General features: G+C 35.5%; 1 protein-coding gene across 3 annotated transcripts in view; it reads right to left on the bottom strand.

The window, feature by feature from the left end:
- CSDE1 (cold shock domain containing E1) overlaps positions 1–12,562 on the bottom strand; it is a 36,064-nt gene that overhangs the window by 10,008 nt on the left and 13,494 nt on the right. Inside the window, exons 3-13 of one of the 3 annotated variants that reach the window (XM_055584648.1) lie at positions 10,983–11,129; positions 9,155–9,353; positions 7,507–7,616; positions 7,016–7,108; positions 6,292–6,389; positions 3,856–3,937; positions 3,429–3,557; positions 3,194–3,319; positions 2,350–2,562; positions 551–691; positions 294–458 (exon numbers count right to left, since the gene is read on the bottom strand). In XM_055584648.1, the coding sequence (XP_055440623.1) occupies positions 294–458; positions 551–691; positions 2,350–2,562; positions 3,194–3,319; positions 3,429–3,557; positions 3,856–3,937; positions 6,292–6,389; positions 7,016–7,108; positions 7,507–7,616; positions 9,155–9,353; positions 10,983–11,120 (1,494 nt within the window). In that variant the 5' untranslated portion in view covers positions 11,121–11,129. The remainder of the gene's footprint in view (positions 1–293; positions 459–550; positions 692–2,349; positions 2,563–3,193; positions 3,320–3,428; positions 3,558–3,855; positions 3,938–6,291; positions 6,390–7,015; positions 7,109–7,506; positions 7,617–9,154; positions 9,354–10,982; positions 11,130–12,562) is intronic. The other 2 variants (XM_055584649.1, XM_055584650.1) reach the window with 2 other exon arrangements.

The raw sequence follows: 12,562 nt of genomic DNA, 5'->3' as shown, positions 1-12,562 counted from the left end.
CAGAATCGGACATGACTGAAGCGACTTAGTAGTAGTAGTAGTAGTGAGTAAAAGCCAGAGAGGGATGCTGCTAAACATCCCCAAACGCAAAGAATAGCTACCTACCTCCTCCTTCCCAAAGAATTATCCAGCTCAAGATGTTAATATTGCTGAGATTAAAAACTTTGCTTTAGACTGATTCACTGTTCATATTATAGGGAATTCTGAAAGACTAACACTCCATTATTGTGTGAACAGTGGTTTCCTTTAAAGAAAAGAGACAAACTGCAAAAATCATTTTGATTAAAACTTACCTTTTCTTTGCCTTTATTTGGGCTAGTGGTTTTAGGATTCGAAAAAGTGGCCTCTTTTTCTACAGTGCCCAGAAAACGATGATCTGAATGGGAGTGGAACGAAACCGTGCCCTTGGGAAGTTTTTTAATCCTAATAGCATGATTTCTTTGGGCAGAGAGCATATCCTACAAATGATTAAAAAAAGGAAAAAAAGTAACTTAAAACTGAAAAAGGAAGGACCAAGAAAACCTCTCATACTTTCTCAAAAACTACTCACAGGAACCACAGTAAACTCTACTTCATCTGCAATATGAAGCTGGTTGCCATCCAGAATTTCACTGAAGTGGAAGAACATACGAGCATCACGATCCACACACTTGATGAAACCAAAACCATCTCTCATGGCAGCAATTACACCCTGAAACCAAAATAATACTGGCTGTGAAGACTGTCAAGACAACATTCAAGTTTGGAAGTATCATCACATTAAATGTTAGGAATTAAATATCCAAATCTTGTATCCACATTTAAAAATTTCCATTTAAATACAAATCCACTGATTTCAATAAAATAATCCCTAAGCAACTGAGACTCCCCAGATGCTACTCCTTAGCCAATAAACAGTAGAAAAAGTATTTCTGAAGTAAATGTATGCAGCATATTCCATTTAATTTTCAATTGTCAAAAATATTGTTTTACAAGATGAGGAAACTGAGGTCGAAAGAGGTTAAGCAATTTTCCCAAAGCACATAGCTACTAAGTGGCAAACAATGGATTCCAAATAATGCCCAAGCTTTATGACACTGTAACTTCCAGAAATTAAAAATCTACAGAACAATACTTCAAATACCTCAAAAGTCAACTAAAGGCAACTTTATAATCTCAATTTCAAAAATCTTTTGAGCTTAGGCACAGGAGGATTTAAGATTTAGGTTTGAAAAATAAACTATATAAAGTTCCATCCTCATGGTTTTTTTCCTTCGTATTATCAGCTCTGTGAAGGCCTTATATCCAGAATAACTGGACATGACAGATACATGAATAGTTACTGAAACACTATTACTATCAACACATCAATGACTTACATATTGCATATTTACATATTACAGAGATGATTACTCTATAATCAGTTTTGAATACAGCCTAAGCTACATTCTGACATTTAATCCTTGCTAAATCCTGATGACAACCAAGCTATTCAACAATGTTCTCCATACTGTAAAGCAAAACAGATCTAAGAAACTTTTTTTTTTGCAAACACTGCAAATGTCAAACAAGGTCAGCTCTCCTAATGGTTAAAAAAAGTCTCAAGAAACTTCAATTTTCATTGAACATATCCAGCCCTACTGACAACACTGGGAAATATTACAGATCAGCAGTCCCCAACTTTTTTGGCATCAGGGATCCATTTCATGGAAGACAACTCTTCCAAAGACCTAGAGGTGGGGGGTAGGGAGGGGGTTCAGGCTGTAATGCGAGCAATGGGGAGCAGAGGGCTTGCCTGCTGCTCACCTCCTGCTGTGCAGCCTGGTTCCTAACAGGCTGAGGACCAACCAGTCCACCACCCTGCTGTAGCTATTAACTCTAAGCAGCACCAAATGTATATTACATCTGATAAAACTAATTCATGAAAGCTGAACTTTAAATATGTTTGGGCAACACGGGCATCATTTCCAGACATATATTCACTAATAAAAAATTTCAAGTCCTACTATAAAAACAAAACCTACTTTGTGGAGTATTTTATGGAACAATCTGGAAAAATCTACTTTCTACAATGATGAACTTAAATCAACTCAGTCTTCATATTAAGGGCCAGAGAAGCACTGACTCTCGAAAGACCTTAGAAATCGTCCTCTCCAAATTTCCATTCTAAAACCTTCTCACATATATTTCAAGGTAACCAGTTAGGTGTCAAACCAAGATTGATTCAATGTCTGTATTCTTAATCACCTACTACCCAATATTGTCATGCCTCAAATAATTTTCAATACCATATTACAAACTTACATATAACATCGTCCCACCTACCTTCCACTTTGGATACACATCTAATAATGTCTAACCAACACTTACCATCTCTCTGGCTTCATTAGTGAACTGAAATGTATTTGATAGAACTTCTATGTTGGTTGCTCGTTCTAATTTGTCACGACGGTCTGTTGAAATATTAAACCTAACGTGGTCACCTTCCAACAGGGTCACCTTGGATTTTGTATCTTTGTCTCCAAAGGGAAGTTCTTTAGGAATCACAAAATCAACTTTGATACGTCCTGGCAATGGGTCATTCTGATGAGAAGGAAAAACTATTTTAGCTGGAGATTTCTCATCCTTCCTAGTTCTAAGTCAAACAAGAAGAACACACAGTAAACCCATGTTATTTATAATAGATAATTCCCTAAAGGAAAAAAAGGTGTTGAAAACCTATGTTCAATTTGAAAGCTTTTGTGTTCTGTGGTCACATGACACAACCGTGAACTCATGATACTGCAGTTAAGATCTGCACTCTGATACTGAGAGATTTTATTTAAGGGGGAAAAAAAAAAAAAAATCCAATCTCTTATGTTTTACATTTCCTTAACAATGATACCACTGGTCTCATCTTTTCACTCCCCCCAGACCCTATACATACAAGCCCAACTGGGGCCCAAGCACACACACATGAATTGTTTTCCCTCCCATCTAACCAGCAATTTTTTTTTGGTCCCTTTCTCCATATCACCCAGCTAAAACAAACAAACAACATATTCATGAATGTACCTACTAATGGTTTCCTATTTAGTTTAACTCTACACATTAAATACTTAATACTTAAAACAAAATTACATTAATTGAATATAATAAAACTTCTGTATACCACACCATATTACTCTATTTCTGATGAGGCAAAAGATGACTTTCCTGAAAAAAGACTATTTACCTGGTTTTTACTGGGTACTTTGGGGATGACTTTGGTTACAGTTCCTTCAAAATGTTCAATGCTGATATCTTCAAAAATGACTGTTCCTTGAGGCAACAGTCTGACATCTGTTGCAACTTCTTTACCCTAAACCAGAAAGGAGCATGGGGGGCACATATGTCATTTTAAGTGTTTCATACATTTTAACTACTTACTTTAAAAGAAGGTCAAAGATCAAGTTATTTAACTATCTTACATTTCGGTCCTTGATTGTGAATTCCACGTCATCTCCAGGCTGTAAGGATTCTAAGTCACCCTTAAATTCACTATAGTGAAAGAATATCTCCTTTACAATATCGCCTCTTTCAATAAAGCCAAACGCCTCCTAGAGGCAAACAAATATGAAAAAAACAGCAGGAATATTATGCACTATTCAGCATATATATTTATGATTACAATTTACAATTAAGAAGGCTTTTAAGTGGTAACATTATTATTTGGTAAAGTCTAATATTAATACCAATGAAACAGCCATTTTAAAGAATATAATTAGTAATCAGATTGCTTTTGAAGTTAATATTTTTTAAAGGAAAGACAAAGAGGAAAATCAAAAGACTTGAGTTCGAAAGACTTAACACAGCCAAAGAAAAAAACTCAAGTTTGTCAAATTTGATGACACTTACTTTCATGGCACAAACTACTCCCTGATAGCGAGCTTGTTTCTTTTTCAACAGCATAATATTACGAGCACTTACAGCACCAGTACTGGAAAAAAAGAATCAGGTGGGGATAGTGGGGAACAAAGAGGGGTGGAAAATGCATTGATCTGGTTAGATATGATGACTGTAGAGAAACAATAGTTTTCTAAGCCCTTAACACTTCTGCATTATCACTAATATAAGATTTCCTAATACACAATCCTTTTCATATAGTTTCACATGCAAAGGACTTGTGCCCAAACTTCCTAGCTTTTGAAACTGGGCACATATATATGTGACCGTTTTCCTTTTGGGCTGTTGAAGTCCACAAATTGGATGCCATCAGATGGGGAATGCTAAGGTTTTAGAAAGGCCATTACTTGAACAAACACTGAGTAGGAATTATGTACTGCATACAAACATGGGGAAACAGAGATAAGTAAGAGATGGTCCTGTTTGCAATGAATACTGAATTTAGTAGCTGTCCCATCAATTATACAGGAAAGAAACCTTGAGTAAATGCAGTGATTATAGGAGATATTTGCTATGCTTTTAAAAAAAAGTGACATTCACCTCCACTGAAAAGAGAGATGTCATGTTGCTAAACTGTCCCCATCTCTGAGCAGCAGCATGTAAATCTGACAGTGACCCCACTGACTGTAGCCCACCAAGCTCCTCTGCCCGTGGAATTCTCCAGGCAAGAATATTGGAATGGGTAACCATTCCCTTCTCCGGATCTTCCCAACCCAGGGATCGAACCCAGGTCTCTTGCATTACAGGCAGATTCTTTACCATCTGAGCTACCAGGAAGCCCTTAAAGATGGCACAAACTGTATAAGATGGAAGAGTATTTGTTGGTGGTGTTTTTAAGATCTTCAGACCAAGCTACTAGTCTATTACTTCCCTTAATTCTTCATGGACAAAGTGTAGCCCAATTGTCCTTTTTATTTCAGAAACTTAACAGACTAACAGAAGATGCTGGAAAAATCCTATGTGCTTTTGCAACTCACTACAGTGAAAAGGTCTTATTTAGAGCCAGATTTGGGATTGAAATGTCAATTTAAAAGCTGTGTGACTTTAGGCAAGTCACTTTATGAGAACATACCTCACTTTACACATGGAAGACTTATCAGGTAAGGCTGTTCTGAGGATTAACAACTGTACATAAATATTTAGTACAAGAGCTAGCACATTCAAGACTTTATGATTAAATAAAACCCTTTCATTGGCTCCCCATCCACCTCAAGCCCTATTCCCTAGTTTCCTACTTAAGATTAATTTGAGATCTCAGACTAAAACTACTAATATCCATACCTGTAACTCAATCTGATTTCTTCTAGTCTTACAAGAGGTAAAGCTCAAGGCTAATAATTCTGCACACACTACTGGAACTTTATTCTGTACTGCCAGTGAAAGTCCATTCCCAGCACTTTCTCCTATTTTTAAGTTCCCTTTGTGTTTATATCTATCTGTTTCAGTCTAAAGTAAAAATAACCATCCCTGGCCTTTCTTAACTACACTTTCCTTAACTGCTTATGCCAAGGAATTCAACAGCTCTATCTCCTGCCTGTCACTAGCTTGTTCAGATCTATACATACAACTACATATTTAATATCTTCACCCACAGACACCTCAAATTCAAAATGCCAAAAATAAGCGTAATTCTTCTCCCATCCTTAATCTTTCTGCTGTACCTCCTAAGTCCAGTTACTGCTATCATTAGCTGTCTAGTAGCCCAAGCAAGAAAAATGGCATTTGGGACTCCTCTTCCCTTAGATCTAATATACTCCTCTATCAAGTTATTAAACTTGGTCATTTTTTTTTTCTCTTATGTGATTTGAGTTCTATACCCTACCACCACTGGCCTATCCATATTAGACCCTTATCTTTCATATTAACTCTCAAATCTCTGCCTCTTATCTAGAGGATCCCTACTCTCCAAAAGCCTACCATTCCCACCACTTCCAACAATTGAAACCATACTTCCCCAATTAAAATCCTTCAAAGATTCCTGTTACTACTAATGAATAAACTTCAAACTTCATCTTTCTATGATCCAGTCAATTCAATCAACTCAAACTTTTGGCCATTTTGCCCAAACGCTACTTCCTCTACCCAGAATGTTTTTTTCATTTCCCTAGTGACTCCTCATCTCAAAGTGTGCCTCAAGCACTGCTGTTTGGCAAAACTTCCACTGATCTCCAGTAGAGATCCTTCAAAGTTCTGATCATGTTTTAATTATCCTCCTATTTCTGACACCCTGCATAGTGCTTACCATAGAACTGATGCTCAGATGTTTAGCTGATGAATAACAATTTAAAAGATCATGAAAATTATCCAGATTTACAAGTCAGGTTTTGACTCACTTCAAACTTACTTCCAAAAAGAAAAAATACACTTAAATGGGAGAAAAGAACTTACTGTTTATTGTTATCAATTACAAAGTTTATTTTATCTCCAGTTTCCAGCTGAACATTCCCTTCAACATCTTCAGGGGTATAAGTCAGATAAAACACTTCCTGTGAATTAACAAGTTATTATTACTATATTGCAGGATGCATGTTCACTGTATAATGTGATTTACTTTGTTAAATACTTCTTAAACTGGCATTTAAAACCAAATCTCTTAAAATTAAATGACTTTTTGACAAGTACATTAACTTATTCATATAAACACACTTTCCCTCCAAGGTGCTGATGACTTTTGCGAGTCCACAGCTGAGCAGCAATCCAACTTCAAAAAGCTTAAACACGTGGAAGCATTTGCCCAGAGGCTGTAGTTACATTTCAAAAAAACAATTTTTATATAAGGCATTCCAAACAAAAAAGCTGGAGTTAGTGCTTTAAAAGAAACCAGAAAAAAGATCCCTTCCCACAACCCCCCCAAAAAGTAAGTAAAAGAAGCATTTTACCTTAATGTTCTAACTAAGGTCACACTTGGGCAAGCTAAGACACTTGGAAGTCCTATGGATTTTTTTTTCTTTTTAAAGTTTTTGATTATGCTGCACTCAAAGCCTCTTTGAAACCAAATTTAAAACTGATTTTTAATCAACTGCAGCTTACGTTTTCTATTTTGAATTTTAAAGTACGCTTATAGATCACATGGTGGATCAGGCAAAGGTTTAAGAAAAATACACAAGTTTACCCCATTACGTTCGTAGCATACACTCCCTGTTGGACTCTGACCCGGGGCAGCTGGAGATTTACTCTCTAAGTTGTGAGGAACAGCGCACACAACCTACCAGTCAAAAAAAAAAAAATTTCCATTGCTAATCATTTCAGGAGCAGCACTGTTCAATATAAACTGAATTTTAATATCCTCTATACTATACATAGGGATGCATTTTAATATGATCCACAGAGGATGTCATGCTGCCAAGTTTCAAACTTACAGTACATCAACTGACTGTAAGTATAGACTTAGGGTTATATGTAAAAACCCAAATGACTCTTGACCAAATTTTTATTTCAGGTCAAGAAATGCCAGTGCTTCTGATATAATTTTAAAATAGTAACTTTTATATACTATAGCTCTCTTGCGTGCAAACTGAGGAGATGGGGTGAATCTTCCTTTTCTAATGTGAAAGATAAGCAAATTCAGGGCCCTAAGAAAATGTAAACACCAAAGTCACTAACTTGTCCATTAATTCGTTCTTCAGGGAGGATTTCTTGTTTTATCTTCACCAGTTTAACAGCTATGGGTTTCCCAGTCCGCCGATCAGATGATACTTCAAATTCAACATCATCTAAAATAAAGAGTGTTATATTTGTTGAACTAATTTTGGTAAAATGGTATCTCACTTTAGAGTTAAACTTAATGCTGCATTTGAGTTTTTTCTCTAAGTGTAGTCCTAGTCCCTGGACCAATGGAAGCAGCTGCAACATCACCTGAAGCATAGCAGACAGGTAAATTCTCAGGGCCGACTCCAGACTTATTCAAAAACAGACTCCGGGCATCAGGTACGGCTATCTATGTTTTAACAAGCCTTGTAGGTAACTTTGATACACACTAATGTTTCAGAACCACTGCTTTAGATTAAGTTAGTCATATCTCAGCCTTAGTTTTCATGGCACTTACACATACTACAAATACGTGATGATGATGTGATTTGGCAAGCTCCCCCCCACCTTAAAATCCCTCTATACCCTCAGTTACTTCATCTGTAAAATGAGGATTAACCAATATAACACTCTTATACAATATTTGGAATGCCAAATATTCACGTTAACACATTATTGACAGAGACGTTATCAATACATTTTTAGAGAAAGATAATCAACATCACTGTTCAAAGTCGGTAGATCTTAAAATTTATCACAGGTTCATTACACGAGTTATGACTGTCCTTATCATTCACTTTGCTCTCTTTTTGTGCCAACCCTGTGTATATTATAAATGCAAGTTTATCACCGTAAAAATTCTTAAAATGACATTGCAAAATTTTGAGTGAAGAATTTTTTGGTGAATTTTACAGATTCTTTATCTGAGAGACATATATACTAGTGGCTCAGAAGATTAACAGTTCTTCAAAATATAGTTCAGACAATGTGACTATTAGACCAACAAAAACACAAAAATCCTTAGTGACAGATTCCGATACATAAAGTGAAAATGAAACTCATGGTGCTGGAGAAGCCTTTACAGGTGTGTCAGGTGTTAACTACTGAACACAATAATCCACAAAGTGTTAGTGAAATAACAGAATTAATTTCTGGCCAGTCAAGATAAAAATATCAGACACTGGTTTCTGCAAAAATCCCTTGGTCAGTAATGAGTTAACTATTGCTCTTTTTTCTCAAAGATATTTTATAACACACACAGAGACCCTGTAACTTCAGTCCTTTAATAAGCCACACTTTTTCTACACATGAAAGTAATTTCTATGATGTCAGCCAAAATTTCCATATAGTTCAATGGTGACATCGGAGTTATTTTTTTTCAGCTACTACCCAAACTAGGACCTGGCAAAACAATTAAAACTAACAATATAAAAGTTTTATTTTACTGGCTTAAAACCTAATAGCCAAACAATCATTATTATGGGAGTAACAAATCTACCGAGTATTTACTTAAAAAATATTCAAAGGTATCTTTTACTCAATAACTCTTTCATCCCTCAAAAAGATCACCACCACAAGTGAAATCAGGATTCTGCTGATTTATATAGACAAACTTCAGTAATTGGTACAATGAAAAGGCCAAAACCATAGCACTGTCAGGAATAAGTTGATATGCAAGAAAAATTTGGGATCAGTTTTATAAAAAGGAGAACTGACAAATTACCTCCTACTTTTAAGTCCTGCAGGTTGCCATTATACTGTGAACAGTGGAAGAAAAGTCTAGCTTGCCGTTCTGAACACTGAATAAATCCGTAAGAGGTTAGCAGTTTTTCAATAACCCCAGTCTCACGCAGTGCTGCTGAAGTACCATTGGGGTACCCATTATGTCCATTGTTGTGGAGAAGGTTTGGATCAAAGCTCATCTGTTTTAAAAAGAGAAAGAACTCAATACATACAGATCTGTACATTCTCTCTGTAGCATACTACGTCTGATTAACAAATCACCGAACTTTTAATATGAAAAGGCAAAGAAAATAAAGGTAATACAAGTAAAGGGAAGATTATGTGTTTTTATTAATGAAATGTTAATTTAGCCAATAAAACATTTCAGAGGAAGTAATTCAAATTATTTTGGGGAACCGTCCCAATTTATGGTAGGATTTTCACTTCCCACAAATCAAATTTCTGGAGTTTAAATATTAAGACAAAGCAACCACATAAGTAAAAGCTGCCTTTAATTAAATTACTAAAACAACATCAGGACAAAGGTAACTAAATATTCACGAGATGGAAAACCAAACTACCAAGACATATCATTAAGGAATTTATTAACACTTATTTTGAAAGATAAATAGAAACCTTGATGCTATTTGGTAAGCCATGCATCTTGAAGGCAATTACTTACGTTAGTAAAAAGAATAAAAGAAACCTTCTATGCAATACTTATTTCAAACTAGAAAATGCATGCATGCTCAGGTCTTTTAATGGAAGACGACTGAAAACAGTGAGTTAGACAAGAGTTTTCTAAGTACTCCAAGACAACAAAAGCTCTTCAATCCTAAAAATTATCAATCACTTCACAGGCACAATTAAAAGAAATCTTTTCATTTGTTTCAGACACTGATGGAATCTCCAAATACTGTCATTTGTTTCTATGATTAGATAAAGCAAAATAAAACACTCTTTAAGAGGGGCTATTTAAATACAATGTACTGGGACCTATTTAATCATCAGATACTGTCTATCACAGTGTGTATTTCATTTTATTTAAGTGAAGCAGGACACAGGACAAAATCCCTAGGGAAGGTTAGGTCTATCACTGATCTACTATAGCAACATATCTACATCTTTACAACTAGTTTTAGACCTTTTCATTGAAAATTTGACTCATAAGCATTTTCACTTGTTTGATGTTGGGCATTAATAAGAATATTTTTCATTAGGAAAAAGAGACCACTGAAATTATAGAAACATAAACCCAAGTTTCAAGTAGTTAAACACTGTGTGGGATAGCCAAATCATGCAAAACAAAGCCATCACATCTACAGGTGGTTAGTTCCAGTTCTTTCATGGTAGACACTGTTTTGTGCTGGATGTGTTAACTCATTTAATTTTTACAAAAGCTCAGGAGAATGTAATACTGTCCCTATTCTACTAATGATGAAATAGACACTGAGATTAAATGACTTACAAAAGTCAAATGACAGAGGATTCAAAACCATATGTACGATATAGACTCTAAACTAGGGCATGTCAAAGTGAAGTTACCCAGTGATCTGGTTAAAATACAAAATCTGATTCACTGGCAGGGGTTTGAGATGATCTATTTCTAACAAATTCCCAAGGGGATACCGATGCTTTTACTTCCTGGACACCCTCTGAGTAGCAAGCCCTAAGCTACTAAACTTACCTTTCAAGATTCAAGGTGAAGGAAATGCTTAGGCAAGTTAGAAAGTAAGTTTGCAGGGTATTTCAATCAAACTGAGTGATGCTTCTTAGTCATGCTCTTAACACAAAGAAAAAAAGCTAGGATGACTGCTTCCCTGACTTACAGATCTCTGATACGTGGGGGTCCTCTTTTGTTTTTTAGTCCCAGATGAGGTAGAAGATGAAGATAAAGGTAAAGAAAGTGAAGGAGGGGCTGCAGGAGGGGGATGAGGATCGGATGACACAGTAAAAACGTTCTCCATCTCAAACAGCTGTGATAACATAACACAATGTTTATAACTATCATCAATAAAAATTTAACACATTTGACAGTCAACCTGTGTATCTTTACCTTTACCATTAGGTTACTTTAGCAAAATAGAAATCATTTAACCAGATTTCTATCAACAAAATAAATTATAGCACTAACATTAAAAGGTCAAACTGAAATGCATTTTTAAAGCACTTACTTAATCCCTAATCCACAACATTTATAATTTTTAAGATGCTGTAAGGACTCTGGCAGTTGCTACAGTGAGACAATTGAACCCAAAGTCTTCAAAATGTCTCACAACTTCACACAGAATCCAATATTCTTAATCACTTGTCTCCCTAAAGAAGGTTATACACAGGATAATTCAATGGTGTGTAGGAAGAAAGAATCCTAACTAGAATAAATATATTTTGTCAAGAGATAACAATTAGCTTTTTAAAATGGTTATTATGTATTTATAGAAAAGGCTTTGCTGAATTGCTTTGTCAGATCATATCACAGATCAAACATAAAGTATTCTGAGGTTGAGTGGAGAGCCTCACCAGAGATTGACAGTGAAGCCCTCCTTTATTTACTTTCAGCATATTAAATTTACACTTCCCCAACTAAGTGCACATACAAATTTAGTTATCTAGTTTAATTAAACTGCCCTCACAAATAGAAAAAGTGTTGAGAAAGATTCCTAGAGAAGAATCTTAGATAGAAGATAATGCTAATAAAGCAAGCAAAGGCAGAGTACTGGGAGCCAACACTTCTAATCCAAGCATTAGTTCTTGTACTTCCACATTATGAAATAAATCACCATTAATGAGATCTGACAAGTCTCAAAAAAACTAAGATCAAGACTGTGATACTTATGCCAGCAATAGAAGTGATAAAACACAAAATCCATACTGTGCCTTAGATATTAATTCATGATAGAATAAAGTTTTTAAATTAAACACTTACAAACTAAGCATCCAGATATGTATTTTGGGTGAGGCTGGGAAGTTTCTGTTACCAGGTAAACTACTTTTATAACACTGCTTATTTTAACTTTGTCCTATTTGTGCCACTGCTTTGTAATGCAAGTAAAGTATAATCACACAATATATAAAAATATACACATGTACATTTTCAAATTAATTTGAAAACCACTATTTCACCATCACTGACTTAGATCATGACTTTCAATCTGTTTTTTTCATGTTTAGACTATAGTTCTAACCATTCAAGTAAGAATGCAATGATATGATCTGTAATACATAGGCCAGCAAGCTGCAAAAACCACATCTCCAGTCCTAGCAGTCTAGCTAAACGTAGAAGGTAGTAACTCATTTTTCTCACCCTAAGGGAAAATGAACCAAAATCAGAAGGGATTACAGCTGTCATTTCCTTCTAAGACTAAACTGTTCCCCAGGGAGGGTACTGGAATTTAGGCTGTATTGCTGG

Source organism: Bubalus kerabau, chromosome 6 (genome assembly GCF_029407905.1).
Source record: "Bubalus kerabau isolate K-KA32 ecotype Philippines breed swamp buffalo chromosome 6, PCC_UOA_SB_1v2, whole genome shotgun sequence".
Taxonomy (NCBI): domain Eukaryota; kingdom Metazoa; phylum Chordata; class Mammalia; order Artiodactyla; family Bovidae; genus Bubalus; species Bubalus kerabau.
This window is presented reverse-complemented; position numbering and strand designations above follow the sequence as displayed.